Raw genomic sequence first — 12,728 nt, 5'->3', positions numbered from 1 at the left:
GCCTACGAGGTCCCTTCCAGATCTAAATTTATGATATTATATATCAATAATCATCAAAACTAGGGGACATTGGTTAAAGTACGTATACTGATTCTTCCGAGCTGCCCACTTAATAATATGTCACTAGATTGTATGGAATTGCTCTTTCTGTCTACTGATAACTTGAATAAGGTAGCTGGCCACCTTTTGGGCAAAATGGTAAGGTTGAGTGTTCTGAAATTGGTGAGCCAGGAAGCTAAGTTGCTTTCTAGTATTCCCTATCTACAGTCACTTGTTGATTCATTCACAGAAAGAGAAGAGTAATTTTCTTTAAGTTTTACAAATTGGGCATTTCAAACAATTGTTAATTCTCCATAAAGTGATGTAGTATTTTGAAACACAGAGAGGCATGAGAGCTATAACTGTAGGCCAAGAAATTTCAAATACATCCTTCAAATGAGAACTGTTAAAGCATGTTATTTAAAATAGCTTATGATTGGGGCATCTAGGTGGTGCAGTGAGTAGAGCGCTGGCCCTGGAGTCAGGAGGATCTGAGTTTGGATCCGGCCTCAGACATTTAACACACACACACACACACACACACACACACACACACAAAACTAGCCATGTGACCTTGGGCAAGTTACTTAACCCCAATTGCCCTCCAAAAAAAAATAGCTTATGATTGAAATGATTACACAAGATAAAGGTAATGAATGCATAGTGGTATAAGTTATGTGAGTAGAAACATTCTTTTGATTTCTCTTCATATTTTATGTAGTAAAGGCATGCACATGCAGTATGTTATATGAATGGTGTTCATGTATTATTATTATTATTGTTATGGGAAAATTCTTTACATTTAAAAAATAACTTTGCAATAAAACTGAAAATGATATCAGAAAAGAGTATCATTATTTCTAGGAAGGCACAGACATTCACATGATACAACATACAATAATAGCTTAATTCCATGGACATGATTCTTGAGCTACTGCTGCAATTCTCATGTCTACTTGAAAGTTAAAAGCCATTAACAGTTAATACTTTGAATAAATTGTAAAAATTTTACTAATGCAAATACACTTAATTAATATACAAATTAATTATTTCTACACAGATTTAAACAAATGAACTTCTAGATCACATGACCAAACATGGAAGACTAGACATTTCTCTGATCCCCAAGTCCTCTCAAATATCTCCAAAACAGAAATTATGAGACAAAGATAAAGCAGCTTCCACTGTCTCTATGGTCTAGCACGCCTGGAACACAAGATAAGGTTAAAAAAAACCCAACAACACAAAAACATGAACTGACTTCTACTTTGAGCTCATTCAGCAACCCTTCCCCCATCATGCTGACTAGCAGCAAAGCTGTGGTGGCCAACCCAAGGACTCAACCCACGAAGCTTTCAACAAAATCCTACACAACACTCTGGTTCTTCTTCCCTCTTTCCAGTGCAGTATAGATCCAGGCTCCAGGCTATGAAGTTTGCTGGGCCTACAACAGAGCCCTGTGGCAATATTCTATGCTGCAAAAGATCTCTGCAGGAGTGTGGTAAGAGAGAAGAAATGAGGCAGGACACCTGTCTAAGCTTGAAGTAGAGCTCAATCCACACCCTAACCCACTCCTCTTCTCAGAGCCTCAAAGAACTACAGGAATGCAACCCCATAGCAGGTCTCTGAAATGCCAATGTTGGGCCAGAGAACTGTGGAACAGAGGGAGTGAGACAGGTTCAGGGTGGGGTGGGGTGAGGGTGAATACAGGAGTCGGGGAGGGGAGAGCCTATGTGGAACTCTGGGGAAGACCTGGGGAAACAGCCTAGCATCCAGCTCGGGCCAGTTCAGTCCCTCTCAAAAGTCACTTGGGAGCAGAGACCTAGTCTGGTGAACCATAAATTGCCCAACATAGGAGAAGGTTGAGACACTTTGAGATCCAGCTGCCAGGGAAACCAACATCAAAATCAACAAGAGAGGAAGGAGTCAGACAGTGAGCAATAGAGGAAAATAAGAGGGAAAAGGCTAAAATTATCAAAGATCTCAGGATGAAGAAAATTCAAAGACCATGAAATATGGCTTCCAGATCTAGTAAATGAGTTCAGATATTTATGAATAAAAACTGCAGATTTAAACAAATCACTTAAAAACCATAAAAAATACTGGGTTTCAAAAAAAAATCAAGTGAAAATATTTTAGCTTTATTTTACATTTTTATAGTTCCAAATAAATTGAAATTTCAAAGAAAAGGAAGTATGATGAAGGCATATTATGAGGTTTTATTTGCCTGAATGTGATGAAATACAGAAGCCACTATGTTTTTTTGTGTAGAAAAATTCTTTCAAATAGAAGTATGAAGTAAATAAATCTGAAAGAATACCTTGTTTCTGCTCATCTTGAAAACACATAAAAAGATACAGGTTCTTTTCAGGATAAGAAGATTCCATTCAAAAAAGATGGGATACTTCCAAAACTTAAATTTGCTTATTTGCAAAAACTTTTTTCTTGACTCAGATTATAAAGTTGCTTACCAGATTCCCAAAATGAAAAAAGTGCCACACTACTGCAAAGACTTTAGCCAAGTCTTATGCACTGAAAATGGTGAAGATGGTTTGTGGACTGAGATAAAGGGAAAAGGGGAAGCAATTCCATTATCACATGATATATGTTCTAAAATAGTTAATGTTTCTTGTACTTTGAAGCTGGTAACTGAGAAAGTAGCAGCCTCATGACTCCCCTTCAGTATGCAACTGGATGAAACTACAGGCATTTATCAGAGTAGCAAGTTTCTTGCTTTTGTTCATTATGTGCATTGAAGTCTCACTGAAAAAGTCTTATTTTGTGAGTCTCTTTTGGAAACTACAAAGGCCACTGATGTTTTTGAAGTAGTGAAACGCTTTTTCGGAGTTGTTGGGAGTTGTTTTGCTTTGTTTTTGCCAAACAAAACTTTGAATGGAAAGAAAATCTTTATATACTTTGCACAAATAAAGCTTCTATAATACTTGGTAATACATTTGGTTTTGCTACTTTAGTGAAAAAATAAATTCCTCATGTTTTTATCCTTCATTACTTTTTACATGAACTAACAACAAAGACTCCCAACAACTGAAAGAAGTTTTGTTAGTTGCCATAAAAATCATAAGCTTTATCAGAAGCTGAGTCATCCCATTTTTAAAAGTTTATCAAAAAACTGAAGCATAATGTGAAATAACTTCTCTACCATACAAAAGTTTGCTGGCTTTCAAGAGAATAAGTCTGGTTTGAACTAATGACAAAAATTTCAATTTTTTTCTGAAAGAAAAAGGAAGCCTACTCTTTGAACATATTCAAAGAAAGAATTTTACTTATTAGCTGGGAGATATTTTTTAACTGTCAAGAAAAATATAAATGTTTCAATTTATGGTCCTAAAGTCACCATTATGGATGCTACTGAAAAATTACAAGCTTTCTTGGTTAAGCTACAGATATGGAAGAAGACAACAGAAGCTGACTTTCTTGGAAAGTTTCACATACTAGAGAAAGTGTTTTATCAAGATAAAACTAATACAAACAATTCGCTATAAATTTCTTTGAAAAGATAAATCTGTAAACATCAGAAAACACTTGAAAACTTTTTCAAAAGCTTTTTCTAACTTGATGACATTAAAACTGACCCATGGATTCACAGTCCTTTTCTTTTTGATACAAAACTGCAATGAAAGACCTGACCTAGTCTATGATGAACTAAGAGCTTAACACAGAGCCTGGCACATAGCAGATGTTTAATAAATGCTTATCAACTCACTGATCTTAGGACAAAAAAGTTACTGCAACTAAAATTTAGCTCAAATAAACCTGCTAGTGTTCCTGGAAATAAACATAACCTCATCTTTTAAAGTGAAACTCTATGGAAACTAATTCTGTAACATGTGTTTGGGAATCACGATTTTCCACACTTATAACCATCAAAACAAAAACCCCAAATCAAATGAATGTCTAACATGACGTGTATTGGCCTGGTAAAGACCAACCCACAGTTTAATGTTTTTATTTAAGTTAAGCAACAACAGCCTTCACACTAATATGTCTTTAAAAAATAAAATTTATCTCTAACTTGCTTATTTTTAAAATTTTGTTTTGTGTCTTGTATTTTGTTCTTAGTTTAAAATTTTTTTCCTACCCACCTCAATCCTAATTGGGGAAGAAAGAAAAACAAAATCCCTGTTAAAAAAAATGTATACTTTCATTTTGCACTGAATCCTCTTCAGAAGGTGGTTGAGCCTTCCTTAGTGGCTGGGTGGTTCATCATGAGACCTCTGGATTCACAATTGGCCAACTATGCTGATCAGAGTTCCTAAGTCTTTCAAAGTTATTGGCTTCTAACACTGCTCTCATTGTATAAATTGTTCTACTAGTCATGCTTCTACATCAGCTCATGAAACTCTTCCCAGGTTTTCTCTGAAAACACTTCCTTAATAATTTCTTATAGAACAATACTATTCCATCACATTTATATACCACATATACCCCAACTGATAGGCAGTTTCCAATTATTTGACACCAGAAATTTTCAATTCTTCTACTTTCAAGTTTCTAGATAAATGCAGTTCTAACTTATAATGGAAAATGCACATCATTAAAAACAGAAGCAATTCTTTCTTTTTTAATAGTAATTTATATTTAAATAAACAAGCTACTAATTTCAAAAGTGCATCAAACACATGACAATAGGGAAGACTCCAGGGTTCTCAGCTCAGTTCCCAAGACACTGTTTGACTAAATTAAAGAATGAAACCCACTGAAGACACCTTCTGAAACTGATCCCTAAGAACAATCTCAGAAAGGTCTAAGGTCTCAATTCTTGGCCAGGAATGAACCATGCTTGACTGTGGAGGAGAATGGAAGCAATGAATTTAGTAGAAACACTAACCTTAACACTTACAGTCACTCAAGAATTCGGGTCATTTTTCACAGTTGGGAGTCTAGATCCCAAATAATTCTGATGAGTAATTCCATTGTTTTTTTTTTTTTAATAAGCTAAAGGGGGCAGCTAGGTGATACAGTGAGTGGAACACTCGCCCTGGAGTCAGGAGGACCTGAGTTCATATCTGGCCTCAGACACTTAACACTACCTAGCTGTGTGACCTTAGTAAGCCACTTAACCCCAATTGCCCTGCCTTCCTCCCTCCAAAAAGACAAAAAAAAAAAAAAAAAGCTAAAATTTCAGAAAGACGTCTTTTTCCCCCAAATATTTAATTCCTATTGATTTATTTTTTACATTACCTTCATTTCCTGACATATCCTCTCTCACCTCCCTTGCTCCTTTCCCCTACACAAAGAGCCATCCCTTAGAACACAGAATAAAAGAGATGAGGAGAAAAAGTAGTTCAGCAATACCAACGAACACATCAACTAAGTCTCACAATAGATATACAATGCTCTATGCCCATAATTTTCCATTTCTTTATACAAGAGAGACTTCTCTATCTTTTCTGGAGCCAAGTTTGATATAGGCCAGGGCTTACTAAGATAGTCTGATGGTTAAAGTTCAGGATTTGAAGGAAATGGGACATTTGTGGTTCATTTAAGAGTTAGATTTACTAATAGCAAGGGAAGGTTACTTAGGGAGGATACAGCACTGACTCAGCTAAGCCCACATGCAGCTTTCTTCAATCATCAGTAAAACACTTATCAAGTGCACACCACGCAGGCACTTTTCTAAACACCAGGGATACAAAATGAGGCAAAAGAATGTTCTTGCCCTCAAGGAGCTTACAAACTAATAGGAGAGACAACATGAAAACAAATACATACCAAGCAAGCTATCTACAGGATAAATAGGAAATGGGCAGAGGGAAGGCACTGGAACTAAGAGGGACTAAGGAAGGCTCCTTGTAGAAGGTGGTATTTTTGTTGGGATTTAAAAGGAAACCATGTAGGTCAGTGGAGCAGAGGAGAGAGAGTGGGTCAGGTATGGGGGACAGCCAAAGAAGAATGTTCAGAGACAAGAGATAGAATGTCTTATTTGTGGAATAGCCAGGAGGCCAGTGTCACTGAACTGAAGAGCACTCGCTGGGGGAGTAAGGTGTAAGAAAACTGGGAAGGCAGGCGGGAGCTAGGTTATGAAGGGCTCTGAATGCTAAACAGAGTGCCTGGGCCAAGAGTCCAGTGACAATTAATAACCTAACTTTTGTACCTATGGCACCAGGAAGCTGCATCAATGGCCAGAATATTTTATTCCCTCGGATGATGATTTAAGTTTTTAGGACAGTTTGAATAGCTTTTAAGGGAATGAACTAATCCAGCCCACCACGGTGAGTGATCCTAGAATTTCCTACCACACTGAGCCTAACGTTATAATGATGTAACATTCAACTTCATGTTTTACAATTCTTCCCATTTACATAGCTGTAATCATTATGCATACTATTTCCCTGGGTTGCTTGCTTCATTCTTTATCAATGCATTTAAATCTTCCCATGCTTCTCTGAATCTTTCGTATTTATTTCCTATAGTCCAGTACTACTCTATTATGTTTAAGTATCATTCCATCATATCTACATAATGTCACATACTGTGTTTAGATTCCCTAATCAATAGATACCTATTTGGTTTCCAGTTCTTTGCTACCACAAACAATGCTACTAAGAGTATTTTCTATATTTGCCCTTCTGGGGCACATCTGTCACAGCAGGCACTCTGGATGAAGGGTATAAATGAAGGGCATAAATATTTTATAGTCACTTTTTAAAGCATAATTCCAAATGGCTTTCCAGAATGTTTGGACCAATTTACAACCAAACCAATAATGTGTGCTTTATCTTTCTGCAGCCCCTTCAACACTGACTAGTCTCACCTTTTCACATCTTTGCCTTTTTGCTTATTCCCTTGATTTTTAACATTACATTCTTTTCACCCTATGCCACTGAGAGAGCTATTTCTTTCTACTTCACAATTTTCTTTTTTCATTCCCTAGGTGACTAATAAATAAACCCAAATCAGAAGGTTTTGGAAGTCTATAAGAATACTTTCACTCCCTTCCTTGCTTCAATTCCCCTAAATGCAAAGAAGCTTTAAAAGCTATCGAAAAGCCTAGATAATCCCCTACTCTTAGGAGCCCAACAAATCCCCCACTCACCTGACATCCACCTCACCTCCAATGTGCATGATAAAAGAACCATCAGGCTGCTTCAGAGAATAGAGGTATTCTAGAAGTTTCTCTCTGAGACACAAAAGAGAAAGAATTTAGTGGACCAGTATATGGTATTAGCAGATGCAAACCTATTGTTTTGGGATTCAGACTCTGCTAAAACAGATCATACCTGTTGATGACATCAAAGGCCTCTTCAGTGCCAATGATACACAATGCATTGACTGCTGCATATGTGGGTGCGAGATGTGGATGTTGGCCAGGCCCCCCTCCGAAGCCACCTGTTGGGCTTTGACATCGCTCCAGAAACTGACATACACTATAAATGGCAAAAGGGAAAAGTAAAGTCAGAATGTGCTATGTATACAAACCAAGGCAACAAACCCCCCAAAACAGTTTTGACCTTCTCATTTATTCATTATCAAAAAGGAAGAAGTTTGCACTTCTCTTTATCTTCTCTAACCCATTGTAAGAATCTTTTAGGCAAGGTAGGTCCATGGTCCTACTGTAAGAAGATTCTGCCAGCAAGAACATGCTAACTAATCTATAACTACCCCCAAAAAGGAAGGAGCACAAAACAAGGGCAGAAAATGAAAAACATTTTCCTTAGAACTAGACATTGCACACTTATTCAATAGTGCCAACTCCTGTTCTTTTTGGCCTTGCTGACCTACCTGTATTGCTGCATTACTCTGTCCTATCTTATTTCCTGGGTCTTGTACTTAACTTGCTTATCTCAACTAAAATGACCTACCTAAAAAAAGGAACAAGATGGAATTGTTGTTTGAAGGGATTTCGTTTCATCTGACCATTGCCCAAAGTATTAATCTCAGTGACTACACTCCTGACAAGTACTCATCTAACTTCCACTTCAATATGAAGGCCATTCCATTTCTCAACAATTCTTACTTTTAAGAGGTTTTTCCATGTCATGAACTGAAATATCTCCTTGTAATTTATACCCCCTGGTCTTAGTTCTACCTTCTGGAGCTAAGCAAAACCAGTTCTCCTTCCATATGACACTTTAAATATCTGAAGATACCTAACATGAGTCTCCCAAGTTCTCTCTTCTCCAGGCTAAACATTACCAGTTAGAATCTCAGGGATTTCAAAGATCATCTATACCAGGGGTTCTTAACCCCTGTATACCATTTATAACAAAACTGAACACAGTACTCAAGATGTAATCTGAGCAGGTCTAGTACCTCCCTGAATTTTGACTCTTAACATATGCTGAAATTATACTAGCTTTTCTGCCTGTTAGCTACACTGCTGACTTACGCTAAATGTGTGGTTCACTAAAACACCAGGGTATTTAAACATTTTTTATAAGTTTATTTAAAATTCTGAACATGACTATCGTATTCTGGCATCATTTTTCAAACCCCCTACCTCATCTACCAAATCTATGTCATAGAAAACTGAGAGAAAGAATGACAAAAAAAATCCTTATGACATGAGTATAGTCAAGCAAAATAAATCCACACAGTAGCCATGTCCAGAAATGTATGTGTCTGCATCTTGTGTCCATCAGGTCTCTGTTAGCATATGGGACACGTTTCATCATAGGTCTTAAAAAGATATGGCTTGTACATTTCACTGATTAGAGTTCTTAAGCTTTTCCAAATTAGTTTTTCCCTACAATGATGCTGTCCTTGTATAAATTGTTCTCATTGTGCTTACTTTACTATGTCACTTTATACTATTCAGGATTCTTTGAAATCATTTCTTGATTCATTTCTTAGGGCACAATAATATTACATCACATTCACATACCATAATTTGTTCGGCCAATTTTCTAATTGTCTAAGACAATCTAATGCATCCCCTTAGTTTTTAATTATTTTCTTTTTTCCCCCATTTACTAACCTCATCAAGATCAGGATTAGTTTTTATTGCTTGCAGTTAATAACTTCCTAGTATTATCCTCCCAACTTGTCCCCACTTGCTTTCCTTTGAGTTTGAAGGATTTCTATACCAAATTGTGTGTGTGTGTTTATTTTGAACCCTCCTTTGTCCATTTCAGGTAAGACTGAAATTTGTATAATGCCAACTATCCCTACTCTTTCCTCCTGATTTGTATAACTCTTCTTTTCATGCATTCCAATTATGAAAAATAGCAAGTTTTACCCCCTTCTTTCTCTTATATACACCAGTGTGTTCCTCCTTTTGTGCTCCCTCTCTTTCTCTTTTTGAATCTCCACAACTAAGCCACCCCTATGATCTCTGTTTCTCTTACTTAACTCCCTCAGTGACCTTTGAAGATATTATGGTTCTGAAAAAATCCTTGTTCCCCTTCCCCACAAAAGAAAGTTAGCACTACAATATCATACAGCTCCTTCCAAATGCTCAAATAAATTTACCTTTAAGGTTTCTCATGGCCCCTGTGTTCACATTTCAAAGTTCCTACTCAGCTCTGGTTTTTGCATCAGAAAATTTCCAGTCTTCCATTCATTAAATGACATATACTCAACTTTGCAGGGTATGTTATCTTTCATAGTAAGCCTATCTCTTGCTTTTCGAAATATTTGTATTCCAAGATGTCTCCTTTATGGTAGAAGCTACCAGTCTTGTGTGATCTTGGCTATGCATCCTTGGTACCACAACTGATTTTTTCTTGGTGTTTGCAGTATTTTTTCTTTGAAGTGGGGGCTCTGAATTTTGTCTATGATATTTCTTGGAGCTTTTCCTTTGGGGATGTCTTTCAGAAAGGAGGTGATTGGTGGATTCTACCTTTACTTATCCCTCTGGCTCTAAAATATCTGGGCAATTTTAATTTATGAAATATAGTATCCATGTTTTTCTTTGTGGGGGGCGGGGGGATCCATGGTTTTCAGGGAATCCAATGATTCTTAAACGATCTCTCCTTGACCTGTCAGTTGTTTTTATATTAGTCTTATGTTTACTTCTATTTCTTAAACTTTTGGAGTTACTCTGGTATCTCTGCCTATAGAGCTACTGATTTCTGTGTGCTCCATTCTAGTTTACAGGGAGTCTTTCACTTAGGTAAGATTGCCACTTTCTCTTCTAAGCTATTTATTCTTCAAATTCTTGGTCTAGAGTGTTTACTGCTTTTTTTTAATTTAAATTTCTTGCTTCATTTCTCTTAGATATTCATTTTTGCAAAGTCTACTTTTTCTCCTGTGATCCTCTGCATAGAGTTGTAACATTACTCTCTCCTTCTTTGAGGAGTCAAGGGGAAGAAACTTTGGATTTGGAATAATTCTTTATACTGCTTGGTGTTTTATTTATTCATGTCTTCAGATTTAGCTCCTGAATTGTAGCTTTGAGCCAGAGATAGACATTGCCTCCTGCTATATTTTTTGTGTGGTTGTCAGCAGGCCCACTTGGTCTTACCCCGGTGAATAGAGGTATAGATATAGGTGTCTGAGATATAGAGGTATTTTCTGTATCTCAGGGTTACACTTCCCTGAATCTGAGATTCAAAGCACTGAATCTTTAGAGATCTCTCCAGTATCTCAAGATAAGGTATAAGAGACTCTAGATCCCTGGGCCAGTGATATCCTAATCCAACTGCTGTAGCAATACACTAATCACTAAGACACTGTCTGCTGTGGCTGTCTAGGGCTTCCAAGGTCCCTGCCCTGGGGCTTTCTAGGGAATTCCTAGGGAATCTTCTACTCTCCCTGCTTCCAAACCCAGAGCTTTACAGGTTATACATATTCTTAGTCCATTGCTTTCAGAGACTATGTCTGTGTAAGTTTTCCTATAGTGTTTCCTATAGCACCCTTTCCTAATGTGTTCAGGATTCGAGCTAACCTTTTGTGAAGATTGGAGGTAGAAGTATATACTGTAGTTTCTAATGGAAATTCTTGTTCATCATTCAATCTGGTGAGAACCTTAGGATTTTACTGGTGTAGTTATATGGGAGGAGAGTCTGCCTACCATTCAGGCAGCCATCTTGGCCAGAAGTTCCCCAGATGTTTTTCTATATCAACTTCCATCTATCTATTCCTCCCATCCAGTAAATGTCCAGATGACTTTTTTTTAAATCAAAAAATATGTCTTGATGTCTTCTACTATTGCTTTTCATCTTATCTTCTCATTAGAAATAATGTAAGGTGGAAATCTTCAGCAAAATGCTCCTTTGATAACATATTATAGTATCAAAGTGACCCTAGACTTTCAAAAGGTTATTCCAATCTAAGGTAAGCTCTTGTAGGCTCTACCCCATACTGAATAGGTCTCAAGAATATGCCAGGAAATGTATTATAGAAATGTCATCTGAGGATCAGTCAATCTGATGTAACTATTAACATCAAAAGGCTGGCTATAATTATTTGGCTATAGTAACTCACAAAACTATCTAAGAGGAATCTATCTTAGCTGTAAGTACCCTCACAATGCTCTTCTAAATATATCCTCGTTTGTCAATAACCCATCAACTCTGTAGTGCCCAGACTAGACACAAGACTTAACACCCTAGAAGTCACATTCTTTCTTTAAGTAAAAGGCCTCAAACCCCCCAAAAATATCCTTTTAAAATCCACACATAAGGGAAGTTCCAGAAGTGCCCTACTTATCGAGCTATTGTTTTTTTTACCCCATCCAATATAAATTATATAGCAGTTCAATTTGATATCACTGTTAGTACTACCTTCAATCGTCCTTCCTGTTGAGAACAAATCTTAACATGAATCAACTAATGACCTGCTTCGTGTTATGAACCAAATTCTCACTTTAATTTTTATCTTTTTTTAGTCTCTCTTTTTAAAACAAATGTTATCAAAATTTTTTTCTCAACACATACAAATCCCAAGCACAATTTCAACTGTATCACCCATAATGTAAAATCCCAGAAAATGGTTAAACGAACATGAGTAACTTCATACAACTCATGCAGTTGTGTACTAGTGGTTTTATTTTAAAAGAAAACACACAAGTATATGCTTTATAAGTTATTAGCAATGTACTTGATTATCCAGTGTTTTTAATCAAAATTTTGCTGCCGTTGAAAATAGTTTCAATTTATGTAGTTGGGGTAATAGTATATATATTGTCCTGTTAGTTCTGCTTTCTTAATCCTGGATCACTATATTGAAATTTTCTCATGTTTCTTTCTTGCTGTTGGTTGTTCAGAGTTGAAATGATGTTTCTTAGGCACATACTTTGCGCTAGATATTAAAGGAAAGGCAAATATAAGATAGGGCCATCGCCTTCATGAAACTTAACACATGGACAAATAAAAATCTCCTGCATTTGTCCCCTTTTCTCTGCTCCTGTATCTCTACCTTAGTGGAGTCATCATTTACAAATGTTTTTGGGGTGGCCAGGTAGCAACAGAGAGTAAGAGCACCGGCTCCAGTGTCGGCATAACCTGGAGATCGAATCCCAGGCTTAGACACTTAGCACTCACCCAAAAACACATGGCCGTGTAACCTTGAGCAAGTTACTTAACCCCAATTGCTTAGAGGCAGCCAGGTGGCTCAGCGAGTAAGAGCACCGGCTCCAGTGTCGGGATGACCTGGATCAAATCCGGGCTCAGATACTCAGCACCACACCCAGAAATAACTGGCTGTGTAATCTTGAGCAAGTTACTTAACCCCAATTGCTTTAAAAAAAAAGTTTTTAATTCTTCACTAAGCACAAAAAAAACCCC

General features: G+C 37.0%; 1 protein-coding gene across 5 annotated transcripts in view; it reads right to left on the bottom strand.

Moving 5' to 3' along the window:
- FNTB (farnesyltransferase, CAAX box, subunit beta) overlaps nt 1–12,728 on the bottom strand; it is a 103,215-nt gene that overhangs the window by 23,536 nt on the left and 66,951 nt on the right. For all 5 annotated transcript variants that reach the window (XM_069082382.1, XM_069082380.1, XM_069082381.1 and 2 more), the window contains 2 exons: nt 7,281–7,427; nt 7,097–7,180 (listed from right to left, as the gene is read on the bottom strand). In XM_069082382.1, coding sequence (XP_068938483.1) covers nt 7,097–7,180; nt 7,281–7,427 — 231 coding nt within the window. The remainder of the gene's footprint in view (nt 1–7,096; nt 7,181–7,280; nt 7,428–12,728) is intronic.

The sequence above is a fragment of the Petaurus breviceps genome, unplaced genomic scaffold (genome assembly GCF_028583685.1).
Source record: "Petaurus breviceps papuanus isolate PSGF00001 unplaced genomic scaffold, PetGlider_PUasm1.0 164, whole genome shotgun sequence".
NCBI lineage: Eukaryota > Metazoa > Chordata > Mammalia > Diprotodontia > Petauridae > Petaurus > Petaurus breviceps.
The sequence above is the reverse complement of the archived record's forward strand: the minus strand, read 5'-3'. Positions and strand labels throughout refer to the sequence as shown.